This window comes from Zootoca vivipara, chromosome 2 (assembly GCF_963506605.1).
Source record: "Zootoca vivipara chromosome 2, rZooViv1.1, whole genome shotgun sequence".
Taxonomy (NCBI): Eukaryota; Metazoa; Chordata; class Lepidosauria; order Squamata; family Lacertidae; genus Zootoca; species Zootoca vivipara.
In genome coordinates this window covers 91,022,061-91,039,485 of record NC_083277.1, presented here as the reverse complement: position 1 = coordinate 91,039,485, position 17,425 = coordinate 91,022,061, and the positions used below count along the sequence as shown (strand labels likewise).

General features: G+C 44.3%; 1 protein-coding gene across 1 annotated transcript; it reads left to right on the top strand.

The window, feature by feature from the left end:
- The first annotated feature begins 10,715 nt into the window (after positions 1 to 10,715).
- GALR2 (galanin receptor 2) lies at positions 10,716 to 13,480 on the top strand. The gene is given in 3 exon segments (XM_035107957.2): positions 10,716 to 11,095; positions 12,633 to 12,934; positions 12,937 to 13,480. Coding segments are annotated over 3 exon segments (1,158 nt in total). The 3' UTR covers positions 13,413 to 13,480.
- The last annotated feature ends 3,945 nt before the right edge of the window (positions 13,481 to 17,425 follow it).

Here is a 17,425-nt window from a genome sequence, read left to right as displayed (position 1 = left end):
TTCGTTTCCCTTGCCTTCAGCTGCTGTTTCCCTGAATCTATTTTAGGTTGTGTTCTTGTAAGGCCCCGTGTACTGAGAAGGTGTTAAATAAAAGCGACGAATTATTCTAATGGCAGATTTGAGCAGAGGCTCCTCTTTTCGGTTCTAAGGTGCGGAACTCAGCGGAACTGCTGCAGCTGCAGGCTCCGCAATACGGAGGGCTGCTTCAGCTGCTGTCTGAGCACTGTTAGGGTATCCGCTTGGGTTTATTTAGTCAAACATTCATTCATTTTACAGAACCAAAGGAGCCCCCCAAGGCAGCTCACAAAGCCAAAATAGCACATTAAAAACAAGAGAGCATTAACATCAGCGCTATTACGAACAAAATCAATCAGCGGGGGGCATTCAGCACAGAACAAATGCCTGGTGAAATAAAGAAGAAGAAGAAGGAGCCAGCTGAAACATGTATTGGGAGAAAGTTTCATAATCCAGCATGACTGCCAATTTGGGTGGGTGGGTGGGGGTCAGACATTGGAAGGGTCCCTGTACCTTTAACAGAGCAGTAAAAAAGGGACAGTGTTTTCATTTTGCTGCCTGATGTGAAGGACAAGAGTCCAGCCTCCCCCATGGCATATACAAAAGCCAACTGGACTGATAGTTGAATCTTACTCCAGTCCTGGTGAATGGACAGTATCCTCCACTTTGCTTGAGGGCAGCAGGTTAGCATTGAGGACACATGACACTCACAGTTCTGGCCACTCGCCACACCTCATCTGCTGTCTGAGGCAAGTGCCTCACACAGCCTCATCGTAGAGCAGTGATGGCGAACCTATGACACATGTGTCAGCACTGACACGCATAGCCATATTCGATGACACGCGGCCACATGCCGAGATCTCACTTCCGGCCGGTGGCGGAATACCACAGGCGACGCATCTCTGGGGGCCTTGTGAACTTCCGGCGAGGCAAGATGGCGATCAGCACGGAGTCACATAGAATCATAGAATCATAGAGTTGGAAGAGACCACAAGGGCCATCCAGTCCAACCCCCTGCCAAGCAGGAAACACCATCAAAGCATTCTTGACATATGCCTGTCAAAGCCTCTGCTTAAAGACCTCCAAAGAAGGAGACTCCACCACACTCCTTGGTAGCAAATTCCACTGCCGAACAGCTCTTACTGTCAGGAAGTTCTTCCTAATGTTGAGGTGGAATCTTCTTTCTTGTAGTTTGAATCCATTGCTTCGTGTCCGCTTCTCTGGAGCAGCAGAAAACAATCTCCCTCCTCCATATGGCATCCTTTCATATATTTGAACATGGCTATCATATCACCCCTTAACCTTCTCTTCTCCAGGCTAAGCATACCCAGCCCCCTAAGCCGTTCCTCATAAGGCATTGTTTCCAGGCCTTTGACCATTTTGTATGAGTTTTGTATTTTCAAATAAAGGACTGAGCATTTGTCTCTTGGTCTTTCTTAAAAAAAAATTTTAATAATATTTTTATTGATTTTATAAAGAATTCATAAAAGAAAAGAATTAAAAAGACAATATAAAAATAGAAAAAAGGAAGATATAAAAATAGAAATAAAAAAATAGCAAAAAGGAAGTAAAAAAAAATGATAATAACACATTCTTGTTAACATCTTATCATTGACCTCCCCGCCCCTCCCTTCCCGATTCTTGTTTTCCAAATCTTTTATGCAGCTTTCGTAATACTTATACATAATTAAACAATTACAATTCTTATTCTTCCATCATTACTATTTCCTTTCCAACTTTAAACACCCTCCTGACTTCTTCTAATTATATCCTTTAGCCTCTAATTACTCTCTAGGAAATATATCGTATTCCCAATCCTCCCTCTTTTTAAATATTTGCCAATCTTCTTGATTTTTTCCCCTACCTCTCCTGGGTAGCAATTCCCTCAAAGCCATCCCCAGATCCGTATTCCTTAAACCTTGATCCTTAAACCTTTCCATTTCTTAAACCTCATTGACCGTCCTTTGATTAATGCTTCATAAAAAAAAATACATTTTTACCCCACACCCTCCCTGGACCTCTCCTTCCCAAACCGCTCTCCCCTTTTCCCTTTTTGTTGTTTCTTATACTCAGTCTGTTTCCCTCCCACATCTTCTTTTCCTTTGTCCCCCAATATCATCAAACTTCTGACTGGATTGTGTCCCCCTTCTCTCACTAGGAAGACACAGAACCAGTCCCAATCGTCCTTTTCTACCACAACTTGATTGTCTCTGGCTGGGGCCTGGTCTCCCTCTCTCACTGGCAGACCAGAACCCCAGACTTTGTCCCAATCTGGAGAGTCTTGCATCCAATAGAGTTCTTTCTCGGCCACTCTCACTGGCTGCTCTTCATCCGACTGCTCCTTTTTTTCTTCTTCTTGTAGATTTTCCCCGTGATCATCTTCTTCTTGCTGTTCTTCCTGTTCTTGTGGTAGGAAAGCTTCCACTTGGGGTTGTAAAGTCCTTTTGGGATAGCACAGTTCTTCAGTCATTTCTTGGATAAAATCCAAAATCTGTTGTACGGTGATCTCTTCCCCCTGCATGTCGGTTGTTTTGTCTGGCTGAGTCCTTTGTCTTCTCGTGTTACAGCAGGAAGCATATAGTGTGGTTCCCAGGGTAGTGCTATTGTCCTTTGTTTGTTATATTTGCAATATAAAAAGTCTCTTTTACACCCCACGGCCAAGATTTCTTAAGTCTCAGAGTCTCAAAGTGACACAAAATCACGCTATATTGTAACTATACTTCCAAAGTTCTCCGTTGCTGATACATTATTTCCCCTCGTCTCCTCACTAGTTTCTCTGGTAATGGCTTCCAGAGTCCCGCTCCCAGGGTCCCGGGGGGAATCGTTTAATCTCACAACGTCCTTTGCAGAGATCTAAAATAAAATACTCTCTTCCCTTGGCTCTGTCCCTAAGGGAAGGGTTCAAGTTAACTTTCTTAGAAGAGTTCGTATCCTTTCATAAACACGGCTGCAGGCTAGTTAGCTGCTGGTTGAAATATCGGTAAGGGGGGGAGCGACCTCCGTTCCCTTGTAATTTAAACTCCCCTCCCGTGTCCAAATTCAAATCTCTCAAAGCCAATTCTTCTTTCTTTTTACTCACGGTCAAATTCTATTTTTGGAGGTATCTGCCGCTCTCCTGTCGTCGGATCGGAGCTTTCCGCCATCCAAGTAGCACTGGACCCAAGGCTCCGTCGCGTTCTCTCTGCTCGCGGTGCCCCCGAATAGAGGCTTTCCGGGCAGCGAATCGCGACTTAATGGGGCACAGCTGGGAAATCCAAGCCCCCAGAACGCACAATCTGGGGTTCTACGGGTGGTCGCGGCGCTCGCGTGACTCACCCCTCCCTTGGTGGCGGTGGGTGTCTCGGCGCTCGAGACGAACCCCGCCGAGCGACAATGGCGGCAAACCGGAAGTCCACCTTTGACCATTTTGGTTGCCCTCCTATGGACACGTTCCAGTTTGTCAGTATCCTTCTTGAACTGTGGTGCCTAGAACTGGACACAGTACTCCAGGTGAGGTCTGACCAGAGCAGAATACAGTGGTACTATTACTTCCCTACTTCTAGATGCTATACTCCTATTGATGCAGCCCAGAATTGCATTGGCTTTTTTAGCTGCTGCATCACACTGCTGACTCATGTCAAGTTTGTGGTCTACCAAGACTCCTAGATCCTTTTCACATGTACTGCTCTCAAGCCAGGTGTCACCCATCCTGTATTTGTGCCTTTCATTTTTTTCTGCCCAAGTGTAGTACCTTACATTTCTCCTTGTTAAAATTCATCTTGTTTGCTTTGGCCCAGTTGTCTAATCTGTTAAGGTCATTTTGAAGTGTGATCCTGTCCTCTGGGGTATTAGCCACCGCTCCCAATTTGGTGTCGTCTGCAAACTTGCTCAGGATGCCCTCAAGCCCATCATCCAAGTCATTGATAAAAATGTTGAATAAGACTGGGCCCAAGACAGAACCCTGTGGCACCCCAGTAGTCATTACTCTCCAGGATGAGGAGGAGCCATTGATGAGCACCCTTTGGGTTCGGTCAGTAAGCCGGTTACAAATCCACTGAATGGTAGCATTGTCTAGCCCGCATTTTACCAGCTTCTTTACAAGAATATCATGGGGCACCTTGTCAAAGGCCCCATGGGGCACCTTGTCAGAGCTCCTGAAAGTGACCAGCGCTGCAGGAGCTGCCGGACGGGCTCCCAAGCCACCAAAACCATCACCGCCCGGACACCAGGGGCCACCAGTGCAGCAACCGGGGAACTGCCGGACCCCACCCCCACCCCGCAAACCTGACGGACGGCCTCGAGGCACTCCGAAGGCTGGAGGAGGAAAAAGGAAGCCCCGGCCCTGCTGCTGCTGCCGCCACAGAAAGAAAGGAGAAAAGAAGGAAAAACAAGGCAAAGGGGAGCAGGGGTCCGCTCCCTCCGTTGCCGTCCCCATCGCCCCCGCCTCAAGGGAGAGGAGGGGGCACTTGGAGGAGGGAGAAGAACCCGGACCCCGACCTTGCTGCTACCACCGCCGCCACCTCGCCGCCATTCTGGGAAGAGAGAAGAGACACCCAAGTAAGCTGAAACCCCTTCCCTGTTGCCCCACTGCCGCGCAAGCATAGCCAAGTGAGGGGAGAGGTAGGCTGAAGAGGGCCAACCCAAGCCCACCTCCCCAGCAGCAGACCCATTGGAGGAAGGCCTGAGCCCAGAGTCCCACTGGGAAAGACCTCTGGGTCTTCCCCCCCTTTTTAAATATATATATTTTAAAAAATTCCCCTCCCCTTTTCCCTTTTTTTTAAAAAGGGGAAACAATTATACATTTTTGTTATTTAAACTATAAATATTGCGAAATTATGGGTTTTTCCCCCCAAAGTGACACACCACCCAAGTTATGCTCGTTTTTTTGGTGGATTTTGACACACCAAGCTCAAAAGGTTGCCCATCACTGTCGTAGAGCCTGCCCTGTTTCCAACAAAGAGATGGTTTGAGTGAGAAAGCTGCAGATGTTGAATTTTCTGTTTGGCCTGCAACAACTAAACACATGGGAACTTGCCATGAAAAAGATCCAGCGGTAGCTGCCCCAAACCTAGCACACTTTTGTCATTCCAGAGAGTTTCACACAGAGATGTCCTTTTAGAGCTCCATTATGCTCCAGCTGAACAGGCACCCCACAGCTACAGTCTCACTGCTGTGCCGCCTTTAGCATGCATACACAGTTCTGCAGAGCTCAACTGGCATTCTTGTGTGGTGTCAGAAATGATTATTGATCCTGCTTTTATATAAAATAACCAGCTATATCCAATTCTGTATAGAATTGTGCCTGCTGTCTCTGTTTCCCTGCTGGAGAATCAAGTGTTGTACTAAAGAAAGCCAGTTTGCAGTCCATCAATCTGGCCTTTTGAAGTTGAATTTCTCCCTTTGTTTATTTGTTAGGTAAAGGTAAAGGGACCCTTGACCGTTAGGTCCAGTCACGGACGACTCTGGGGTTGCGGCGCTCATCTTGCTTTACTGGCCAAGGGAGTCGGTGTTTGTCCGCAGAGAGCTTCTGGGTCATGTGGCCAGCATGACTAAGCCGCTTCTGGCGAACAAGAGCAGCGCAAGGAAACGCCGTTTACCTTCCCGTCGGAGTGGTACCTATTTATCTACTTGCACTTCATGTGCTTCCGAACTGCTAGGTGGGCAAGAGCTGGGACCGAGCAACAGGAGCTCACCCCCACACGGAGATTCGAACCGCTGACTTTCTGATCAGCAAGCCCTAGGCTCTGTAATTTAGACCACAGCGCCACCCGCGTGCCTTTGTTTGGGACTCTATTTGTTAGGGACTATTTGTTAATTACGGTACCTCTTACCATCTCTTGTTTGGAATGCGTTAAGGAGTTATTTTATTGCTCAATGCCTGTAGATAGCCAAGAGGCGCCTAAGAGTGAAAGATTTACAATCCAAGATAACAAGGAGAATTAGCAGGTGCTGAGTGTAAATACCTCATGAATATTAGCAAACACACCTTTGCTGACGAAACTGCTAATTTAAATGCACATGGGATGTATGTGAAATGTGATTGTATGTGACCGACGGGGGACACATATCAGGGAGCAGACATGACACGGGCGTTCTGGGGAGTCTATAAGCTGCAAGACTTAAGCAATTGGAAAGCAGGTGGAAGAAAGGAGGAGGGAGGAGGTGGAGTAAGGAGAAAATGAACATTTAAAAGCCTGTTACCAAGAGTCCTCTGCGGCCGGCCATTCTTTCTGTACATGTACTTAGGTAAAATAAAGATCTATTCATGGATCCTCCCTGTCTTTGCAATTCAAGCGCACTCTCCCCTCTTACGGTTTCCAGCAACTGATATTCAGAAGCTTTACTACCTCCACCTGTGGGAGCAGGGCAGAGCCATCATGGCTAGTAGCCATTAGACCATGAATTTGTCTAATCCTTTTTAAAAAACCATCCAAGCTGGTAGCCATAACTGTCTCCTGTGGGAGGGAGTTCCATAGTTTAACTATGTGCTAGGACCTTCGGGTTTTCTTTGCCAGTGAAACAGCCACATGTGGAGGGGGAAATTGGACTCGCCTTGGACTGTTCACAGGCTCCAACTTGTTCAATCCATTTTCATCATCTTTTCAGATTGTGAGTCTCCCAGCACAGTAAATTAGATTTCTTCTCCAGACATATTTTTTTAAAATTGAATTGTCATGTTGACCTTATAGGAGGGTTTTACTCTGCCCAGTAAAATACATCACATTCATAATTGCTGTTTTCGCTAATATATTTCCCATTTGCAGGTCTGTGCGCACTGCATTTTAAAATGAGAGTGGCATCAAGGCGCACACATCCCTCCTTCTGCCCTGGGGGAAATGCACTTTAATATTAATAAAGAATTAGTAAAATTCTGCTGCAGCTCATTTCTCTTATGTCACCTCTATTTCTGTACAGCTCACTTAAATCCACAAGGGCTTTTGTTGTGGCTCCTGAACACTTTCGGCTTTTTTTTTTTTTTGTAGTTCTTAATAGAAAAATGTGTTCTTGAACATGAGTTTGACCAAACTGCGGGAGGCAGTGCAAGACAGGAGTGCCTGGCGTGCTATGGTCCATGGGGTCACAAAGAGTCGGACACGACTAAACGACTAAACAATAGAAAAATGGATGCAGGCTGATTTTCTGCCTCCAGTGGATGTTTTCAAATATTCAGTGCCATATTGTGTGATGACAGGAATGAAAAGATTTCTTCCCGCATGACCATTCCGTTTCTGATTTTATACCTCAAGCTCCTAATATATTTTTCAAAGGGCATGGCGGCTGAGATGTGTCCACCGTCCACCTGCTAGGTTCAAAGGACAATAAGCTGGATGGGAACCTTAACTTCACAAAAACAGTGACTTGCTCAGAAGGTTTCATAGACAAACCAGGATCTGAACTAGTCTTCTACATTCAAGCAGTGTATGCCCCTGTCCACTGCAACCCAACGGCTCTCAGCAGTTCAGCAGAAGTCTACAACACACAACCCAAACAACTTGGGACAGGTCTCCTATGGGAGCACCTTCAACTCTGCAACCCTACACAATAGTTGAGTTCACCTGGGACACCATCATTTATTAAGGGTGCTGAGAATTTTTAGGAGACATTTATACCCCCTCCTAGGGGTACAATTCCAAGAGTGGTTTAACCATCAGTTCCTCTTCACAGGGAACTATGGGAACTGTAGTCAGGGTAGAGTGCAGAGGTATCAATATCACTACTTTTTCTGATTGTTCCCAAGTTGTTGTGTATGATCATAGAATCATAGAATCATAGAGTTGGAAGAGACCACAAGGGCCATCCAGTCCAACCCCCTGCCAAGCAGGAAACACCATCAAAGCATTCTTGACATATGCCTGTCAAGCCTCTGCTTAAAGACCTCCAAAGAAGGAGACTCCACCACACTCCTTGGTAGCAAATTCCACTGCCGAACAGCTCTTACTGTCAGGAAGTTCTTCCTAATGTTTAGGTGGAATCTTCTTTCTTGTAGTTTGAATCCATTGCTCCGTGTCCACTTCTCTGGAGCAGCAGAAAACAATCTTTCTCCCTCCTCCATATGAAATCCTTTCATCCTTTCATGATGATGGGGTTCGTTCCAGATATATCCATATTTTCATCACTCCCCACCAGCACCAGCACCATGCCTGGTCCAGATCAAGGACTGTTTCAAAGTTGTTTGGGTTGGGGACAGCTCAGTACAGAAAAGCAGATTATTATACAGAAACAGTACAGATTATTATCATCTCCTCATGCACTCCATACTTGGTATTTTCTGTATATTTTCCATGTACTTCTATTCTTTTCAATTTCACGAAGTTACAGCAAAAAACAGCTTGCAAGCCAGTATTGAGTATGTCTTTTTATTTGTGACAATTCAAGTGTGTGGCTGGCTGTAATAATTCTAAATTATCCCAGGATTCAGTTACTTTTTATTTTCTTGCTGTAATTGCCAGCAGCACACCAGCAACAGACAACATAACAACCAAGACTTAATAGTGACTGGCAAAGAAGAAAACTTTTCAAACCTATTTTGCTAACAACAAGAACAACAACAAAATGAATGGATCTTCCCATATTTGAACTATTTTTCTTTTCTTTTCTGCTCTTCTGGAGTTGGCATCCATTTGGTGCTTGGCTACACTGCTGGTGGCAACGATTTTCTGACTGGTGCTGTCCATGCCTATTCAAAATTCCCAAAGTGCCCCTGGACCAAAAAAGGTTGGAGACCTAATATACAGATAGCCTCTCCCTTCTATTCCATGATGTCACAGATCTTGCTGGATTTGACCAATAAAGTGCTTATAGCCAAAAGCATTACCACCCTTATTCCACGGAGCAGAGAGCACACTGTATGCGGCGGCGGCAGCAGCCCAAACTGTTCCGATGAGGGTGCCTCTATAAGGGACTTTGCCATTATTCTAGTTTGGTGCTTTGGCATACAAAAAATGGTGTGTTGTGGGAGAACCAAACCTCAGTGGTGGAGCACTTAGTTTGCATGTAGAAAAGCCCCTGCCATTTCAATCTTTGCCATTTCCAGTTAAAGCTAATAGGTAGCAGGAGCTGGAAAATACATTTTTTTTCCTGCCTGAGACCCTGGAGAGCAACAGCCAATCAGCATTTCCTCGTGATGTTATTATTTGCTCTGACAACTTTCTCATTAAAGATGAATTTATGGAAACTGTCAAAGAGAAAGGGGGCAGAAATAACAACAACAACAACAACAACAACAACAACAACAACAACAACAACATGTGGTGCTGCAAGGTTTTTAGTACAGAAACACTAAGAACAGAGAAACTGTAGGCAGCTCAAATACTCTTATCGCTGGGGCTTCCCATTTTCTCTCTGTGTAGAGAGGGTGCTGGTATTACTCAGTCTGCCATCAACAAAGAAAGGAGCAAATCATATTTTACAGTCGCTCAGTCTGAGAACACCATGGGATTTGGAAGAACTGGAGGAAGATAAACTTATGGGTGTCCTCAGTGCAGGAGAGTGGGAGACAGTTTCTTCTAAGAAATATAAACATTGCTTTGGAAAAATTGGAGAAGAGCCCAGAAACATCAGGCCGTTACGTTCACATTCTTCCTCCACACACAAGAAATGATATGATGTTTTATTAGCACCGTTCCTCAGCAGTCTAAGCATGACCTTAGTTAAATTCAATCCTCAACAGTAAGCGTTCTGGAAGGGAGTTCCCAAGGGTCATCTAGTCCAACCCCGTGCAATTCAGGAATCCATGACAGATGGTCATCCAACCTCTGCTTATAAACTTCCAGTAAAGGAGGGTCTACCACCTTCATTCTACTGGGACTCATGCCTCCAGCATTTTGTATTCTGGTCTGCAGATTCTCCACTGCTGACAGTGATTCGCGTGAGCACGGTGGCACATTTTTCAGCCGCTACACTCAGCAGAGATATGTGTAAATATCTGAGCCGGCTGCATGTGGTAGCTGTTAATGTGTGCACCACTAGCTCTGACATATCTTGGAAGGTTTTGCCCCTTCCCTGATGCACCAACGAAGGGTTGAACAACAGTTCATCCCACTGCAGTACAAAGTTATCAGCAAAGGAATGCCAATTTATTTATCACTAAAGCAATCCTTCCGTTCTTCCAAAAGCACGTGGGCAAGCCCCAGACTTTCAAACACTCTGAATGTTCAGTGTGTGTAGTATGTATGTGGGGAGGGGTCTGTGTTTCCATAGATACCATTTCCTTTTATTTTAGCTGTTTGTCTCCCTGGAAACAAGAGGCAGGCTTGACTATATCAGTCCCCCAAGCATAGCATGGATTCAGAACGCACTGAGCACTATATTAAAACGCCCATAAAAGCGCAACTGGCAAGAAGTTTAGTCCTTCAGCTTCGCACACCTACAAGAGTGGCTGCCAGGGAGCGCTTCTTTCAGAGAAAAAGGCAGCTGTCTGAAAGGCACTCCAGCGCCATACAAAGTCGGAACCTGTTTGCTGTGAAAGGAAATAAACTTGGAGTTTTAACGGTACCTTTTTTTAAAAAAAAAACCTTGATGGCAGGCAGAAGTCCAGCATCTGTGAATGGGACTTGGGCTGAGCTGAAGGACTGCAAAGAGGAGAGTCGGTATGCAAAAGATCTGCTATGATGGAAACAATTTCTTAGAAGAAAAGTTGCAACTATAGGTGACTTCCAGACAGAAGCCACCTGCCTCCTCCTGGCTAAGCCTTTCTCCACCGTCTCCTCCCTATTCAGGGCATGCAACTTGCTTCCAAGATGAACAGAACATTGCCCCAGCTAAACTCTTCAGGAAGCAGCGAGAGCAGCTGTTGGCAGCTGGTGTCTATCCTCATTCCTCTAGCGTATTCTCTGATTTTCCTGGTAGGCACGGTGGGCAATTCTCTGGTGCTGGCAGTGCTGCTGAGGAACAGGCAAGTCAACAACACCACCAACCTCTTCATCCTCAATCTGGGAGTGGCCGACCTGTGCTTTATAGTCTTCTGTGTGCCCTTCCAGGCCACCATCTACACCCTGGACGACTGGATCTTTGGGCCACTCATGTGCAAAGCAGTGCATTTCTTCATCTACCTGACCATGTATGCCAGCAGCTTCACCCTCACAACTGTATCTCTAGACAGGTGAGCAAACAGTTGGGGAGCAGGGGGGGGCGGCAAGTTTGGAGTTTTAGAGTCCCTATAGAGTTTCAATAACTCCGCAGCTACTAACGTTTCCCTGCCTCCCACTTCCTTGCCTGCATGTAAAACTTTGTTTCGTAACTTTCTCACTGTTCCATCAATATACTTCGTGTTTTACAAATCCAAGGCAACGGATCCAAAAAGGAAACATTGCCTAGACAAAGGAGGGCCCCCAGAATAACTTACATCAATAATTCCCTTCAAACAAATTATCCCGATACTATACAGACCACAGTGTGCCCCTAAACAGAGTCAGGTAGATTATGAGATTTGGAATTCTTTTACTTCACATGTCAACACATGTCCAAAGGCTTCCAGACTCCTTTTGTTGAGGTAACCTGTCCCATAATTTATCTCCAATATTTACACCCAAATATTGTGTGTAACTCCAAATATATGCAGCTCCATGTTCTTACAATGACAAAAGTAAATTAAATTTTTGATATGAGAATCTATATTGTTCATATGATTTTGGTTAAAAAGAAGAAAATTGTAACGTGAAAGCATTTTGTTGCTGGTGAAGTTATGTTGTAAATTGAAAATAAAAAATAGAGGGGAGGGGAGAAAGAAGGGTTTCTCTGAAATAACTACCTCCATATTCATTGGGGAACCGCAATGTATCCTAGCTGCTTGGTAATGGCAGCTGTATAATACATGATTATGCAAACCTGTTAGTCACATTCATATATGAAATAATATCCTGTGTTATAGGTATATGTACCGTATATAGTGAGGTTAGAAGGAAATGAAATGCAGACGGTGGAGGAAGGCAAATGAAAAAAATAAAGACAGTGATAATTACTTTATCAATAGTGACTATGTACAAAAAATAGTTGTTGACATTATGGACTGAATTGGGACACTGGGTGGTATGTAGCTAAGTTTTACTCAAAGTAGCCCCATTGATATTAATGAACATGATTGAGTTAGGTCCCTTAATTTCAGTGGGTCTACTCTGAGCAAAACTAGCTGAATACTAAGGTGAATTTTTAAAAATGGTTTTAAAAAAATTAAAATTGCATTCCACGTTAATTGGCTCTCCGATGTCAGAGCTATCAACAACAACATTGTGTGTTGTAATTATCACCACCTGTACTTTTCTGCATTTCATTTTTCCACAATCTACACACACACACACACACACACACACACACACACCACTTCATGCATCCGACAAAGTGGAAATTTGTCAACAGAAACTTTGCTAGTCTTCAAGGTGCCACAAGACTCTTTGTTGTTTTCACATATTGAGTTAAGGAGCTCAGTTGTATGATATTGGACTCTGGTGCTGCCATTTCATCACAGGGAGAAACTTCTCCAATATTCAAGATATTGTTTTGGCTATTGCATTTACCATCATAACCACGCCCTGTAACTTTGGTTTCTTCCCACATACAGCATTTACTAGATTTGATTCGATTTAAATGCTGCTACCACCTCAGTATCATGACCTTCTCTTGCTTTACTTTTGCCTTCCTAGGTATCTGGCCATAAGGTACCCTTTGCATTCAAGAGAACTCCGAACCCCCAGGAATGCCCTCACCGCCATTTGTCTCATCTGGGGCCTTTCCTTCGTCTTCTCTGGACCTTACATCAGTTACTACCAGGAGTTTCAGGTGGCCAATGTTACCGTCTGCCATCCCATCTGGAAAGTCTCTCAGCGCAAAGTTATGGACCTCTGCACTTTTGTCTTCAGCTATGTCATTCCTGTGCTGATTCTGAGCCTCACCTATGTGAGGACCATCCGTTACCTCTGGACGTCGGTGGACCCCATTAAAGACATGTCGATTCCAAGAAGGGCAAGCGCAAGGTCACTCGTATGATCATCATTGTGGCTGTTCTCTTCTGCCTTTGCTGGCTGCCCCATCACTTGGTCATCCTCTGCTTTTGGTTTGGCTACTTCCCACTGAACAGCGCGACCTACGTGCTTAGAATCCTCTCCCACCTGATTTCATATGCCAACTCGTGTGTCAACCCCATCGTCTACGCTCTGGTATCCAAGCATTTCCGTAAGGGATTCAAGAAGATCTTCAGTTGCCTCTTGCACAAAAGAGTAACCAGCAAGGTTCATGTGGCACAGGTGACTCACACAGTGAGCATCTTGGAAGCGGACCTTACAGAGGTGATACACGTCAGTGAGCCCACGCATGCCAGGGCCTCCAGCTGCTGTCAAATCCCCATCCAGACATGGGGTGAGGCAGAGCAGCTGAGTCGCCGAGAGAAAGTCACCAACCCTTTCATCACTTTCAATGTCACTTAGAAAAGTGCCTTTTCTCTAGGCTCTAACCAAAGGATGAATTCCTTGACAACTGAAAGATGTACGGTTTTAGGAACAGAAGATAGTGGCTGAAAACACAAGAACCAGCAACTGAAAGATGTACGGTTTTAGGAACAGAAGATAGTGGCTGAAAACACAAGAACCAGCAGATGGCTCCAGCCAACGATATTTGATTGTTCGTCGCTCCCTTCTCCACCAGAAGCCATTGCACTATCGGAGACTCTGCAAGGCAACGCTCACAGTGCACTGGGCATGAAGTAGCGCTACATGCAGAGAACAGCACTGGAAGGTGTCTTCATTTCATTTTGCACATTTTTAAAGTGGCTTCAGTTATTGGTTTGTTTTCGTTGTTGTGCTTTTTTGTGTTCTCATTTTGTATTTTTTATGTTGTGAACTGCCCTGTGATCTTCAGAGGAAGGGCATTATACAAATCTGATAAGTAAATAAATGAATTAAAATAAAACTCAGTTGAAGAGATTAGCTGATCAAGCAATTACTGTACTGGGAATCTGGACTCACGGGTGCATTTCAGGGGCCTGGGGAATGGGGTTCTATGGCCTAAAGGAAGAAGAGAAGGATTACTACACCAGAGAATGAGACTGGCTGGTTGATTGCATCAAGGACTTTGGACTTTGAACAGGAAACCTCAGGAATCTGTTACAAGGGTCAACCATCGTCTCTTTATGATCAAGTCACAGAGCCCCCTTCAGGAGCAGTAGAGTTTAGGAGTATACAGCATCAGTCCTTCACTGCCAGCAAATATGAATCCTATAAAGTCTCTCTCTCTCTCTCTCTCTCTCTCTCTCTCTCTCTCTCTCTCTCTCTCTCTCTCTCTCTCTGTGTGTGTGTGTGTGTGTGTGTGCATACAGATTCTAACTTCCATCATTCAATATAAGAGATAGGAAATCTGTGGCCCTCCAGATCAGGGCTTTTTTCTCCAGCCAGAACTCACCAGAACTCAGTTCCGGCACCTCTCGGGTGGGTGCCACTGCCATTCTAAAAGAACAAGGGAAGTGTTCGTGGTAAGTTCTGGCACCTCTTTTTCTAGAAAAATAGCACTGCTCTAGATCATGTTGCGTTTCAGTTCCCATCAACCCCAGGCAACATGGCTAATGGCCAGGGGTGATGGGAGCTGGAGCCCAAGAACATGTTGGAGAGCCACAGGTTCCCCATCTCTGATCTCAGGCACCCAGAGTGGGCAGTACCCTCTTCAGATCCAGACTTGGGTCGAACAACTCATGGTTCCAACTGGCTTTGACGGCTTTTGAAGAAAGTTCATGGTGGGTTTAGGAATCTTAAGTCTCATGCTTAGTTTCTCCGTCCAAAGAATCACATTATTCTGTCCATAAAACTTATTTGCATTGTAACTTCATTGCTTATGCTTCAATCTGTGCATACTTAATGTGGGAGTAGGCCCAACTGAACTCATTGGGAGTTATTTCTGAGTAAACATGCATATGGTTGCACTCTTAATCACACAAGTTTAGACCAAAAAATAAATTCTTGTATCTCACAATATTCCCCCTACCATAGCTGCCAAGTTTTCCCTTTTCTCGCGAGGAAGCCTATTCAGCATAAGGGAAAATCCCTTTTAAAAAGGGATAACTTGGCAGCTATGCCCCCTACTCACTGCCAAAGCAACAGTATTCAGTCAATAGGTTTGCCAGTTTGTTTGTTTGTTTGATTGATTTGCTTTCCTAGAGCGAGCAGAGTATTTTCTTCACAGGACCCACTTCTGCTATCATGCCTACAATAAATCAATCAACATGATGGTAGAAACAGAAACAATAATGATGCTTTTTGTCTGTATAATAAAAGGTTGCCAGTGTGTGCTATTTGTTTGCTGAAATTGTGTGTACAGTCAATTTCATTCATCCAAAATAGTTCAGAAAATACGTAAGGCTTTTTAATAATCTGAAGACCATAAAATGAGGACCCTACCTAATATGTAATGTATATGATGCAAAACAAGGGTGTTTTTCTATGGCATAGACAGTACCGCAGTGCAATCCCACAGTATTTAGGAATAAGAGTTTACTGGGGGCAAAGTCCATGTTTTTAGATCTTGGTTATAGAAAAATAGGACAGTACATCAAGTTGGACCTGAGATTCTAAGAGAGAGGAAAGGTTTTAAAGGCAACTTTATTATTCTGATTACTTGAGCAATGTAGTTAGTGCACAGATAACTTTTTTAAATTGATGGGCTTGTGAGCTTTGACTGAGCAAATGTCAAGGCATCTAAGGCACATTGCACGCACATTCCTGGGTTACAGGAAATTTGCATGTATTATATGTACAAATAATACAAATTGCAGATCTTACAAGGAGGCCATTGGGCCATGCCTGGTGGGTATATTTTGCTTTCACCGTGATGCTTTTTGTGCAATTTTCAGCACAAAGTAATTTTCTGTATAGCTTGGACTTGATGTTCAGTGAACGGAAATCGCACCAGCAAGAGCTGTTTGTTGAATTTTGTCAATAAAAGCTAGGTCAGTGGCTGAGATCCTCTTTTGTGTTTCATCTCTTCCAGATAGATAGTTACTGATTATTCTGTATGAATCCTTTCTAACTCCTTACTTGAATAGGTCATGCACTGTTGGTATCTGATTGATGGCAGTTGATATGGATAATGCACACAGCTCTGAGTATGATATTCTATAAGGAAACTTAATCAAACCACTATTGTGGATTCCAGCAGAAAGCCCTCAAAAAGTATTTGTGCAATATTATTTTTTCAGTTCAACCACCATGGAGCCGCCTTCTTCTTCTTCTTCTTCTTCTTCTTCTTCTTCTTCTTCTTCTTCTTCTTCTTCTTCTTCTTCTTCTTCTTCTTCTTCTTCTTCTTCTTCTTCTTCTTGTAACTGGAGACATACCAAATGTAAAACAAGTGAACAATCCCAGAATTCAGAATATATATGGACTAGTGGATTAGCAAAGTCTCTCATCTACGCTCCACAAACCCCCTTGGTCCTCACCTTTTGGATCCTACCTCCTCCACTGAGGTTCTTGGAAATCTCCATTAAATCTTATTGTATGCAGAACTGGTTGTTCCTACGTCAAGGTCTGCAATGCTCCCTATCAATAATCTCTATATTTAGTCTAACAATTCTTCTGGCATGAATCATGCAGAGTAACTGTATAAACACATCCTTTATATATATCTTTATTTACCTCCCTGGTCCAAATGTTCTACAGTAGAGGGATATGTTTAATACGCATCTCATCCTTCAGTTCCTTCTCATGCCTTCTCTTCATCTTTTTCAAGTCCTCTGGTTGATTGACAGGTTTCTCTTTAATGTTTCTAAAGGTAAAGGTAAAGGGGCCCCTGACCATCAGGTCCAGTCGTGTCCGACTCTGGGGTTGTGGCACTCATCTTGCTCTATAGGTCAAGGGAGCCAGCGTTTGTCCGCAGACAGCTTCCGGGTAATGTTTCTAGCTAAGGGTTAATGTTTCCAAAAGAGGAGACATTGTGGCACGTCGGTTCCACTACTGGAGGAGGAGTGAAAGGAGGAGCAAGATTACCATTGCTAAATTGTGCACATGAGCAGAAGGTGGGAGGAGCTGGGAAAAAACCCAACCTTGACCACCACAGTAATTTACAACCTGTGATATATGCCACTGAATGCTCATTTCACGACACCGCAATGAATCCACTATCTGGGTGGAATAACATTGCAGCCATACCACCCACTCCCCAACTGATTTTCAACAGGTGATGTAGGACCCTCTCCTGGTTCAAAAGAAATGTGTAATTAATACTTAGCTCCTTGACAGACAGAGCTGCCGCAATACATTTTGGTTTCTAAGATGAAACAAAAATGGCACCTCCCTTCATCCTATGTATAAAAGCTGACCAGACTGACAGGTGAATCTTGCTTCAACATGGAACAAGATCTCCACTGCAAATGAGGGCAGCAGATTACCTTCAGGGGGGTCCGGTGAGGTAGCATGAATCAGTCCACTCCCCACCTCTCAGCATTTGTTGCCTAAGGTGG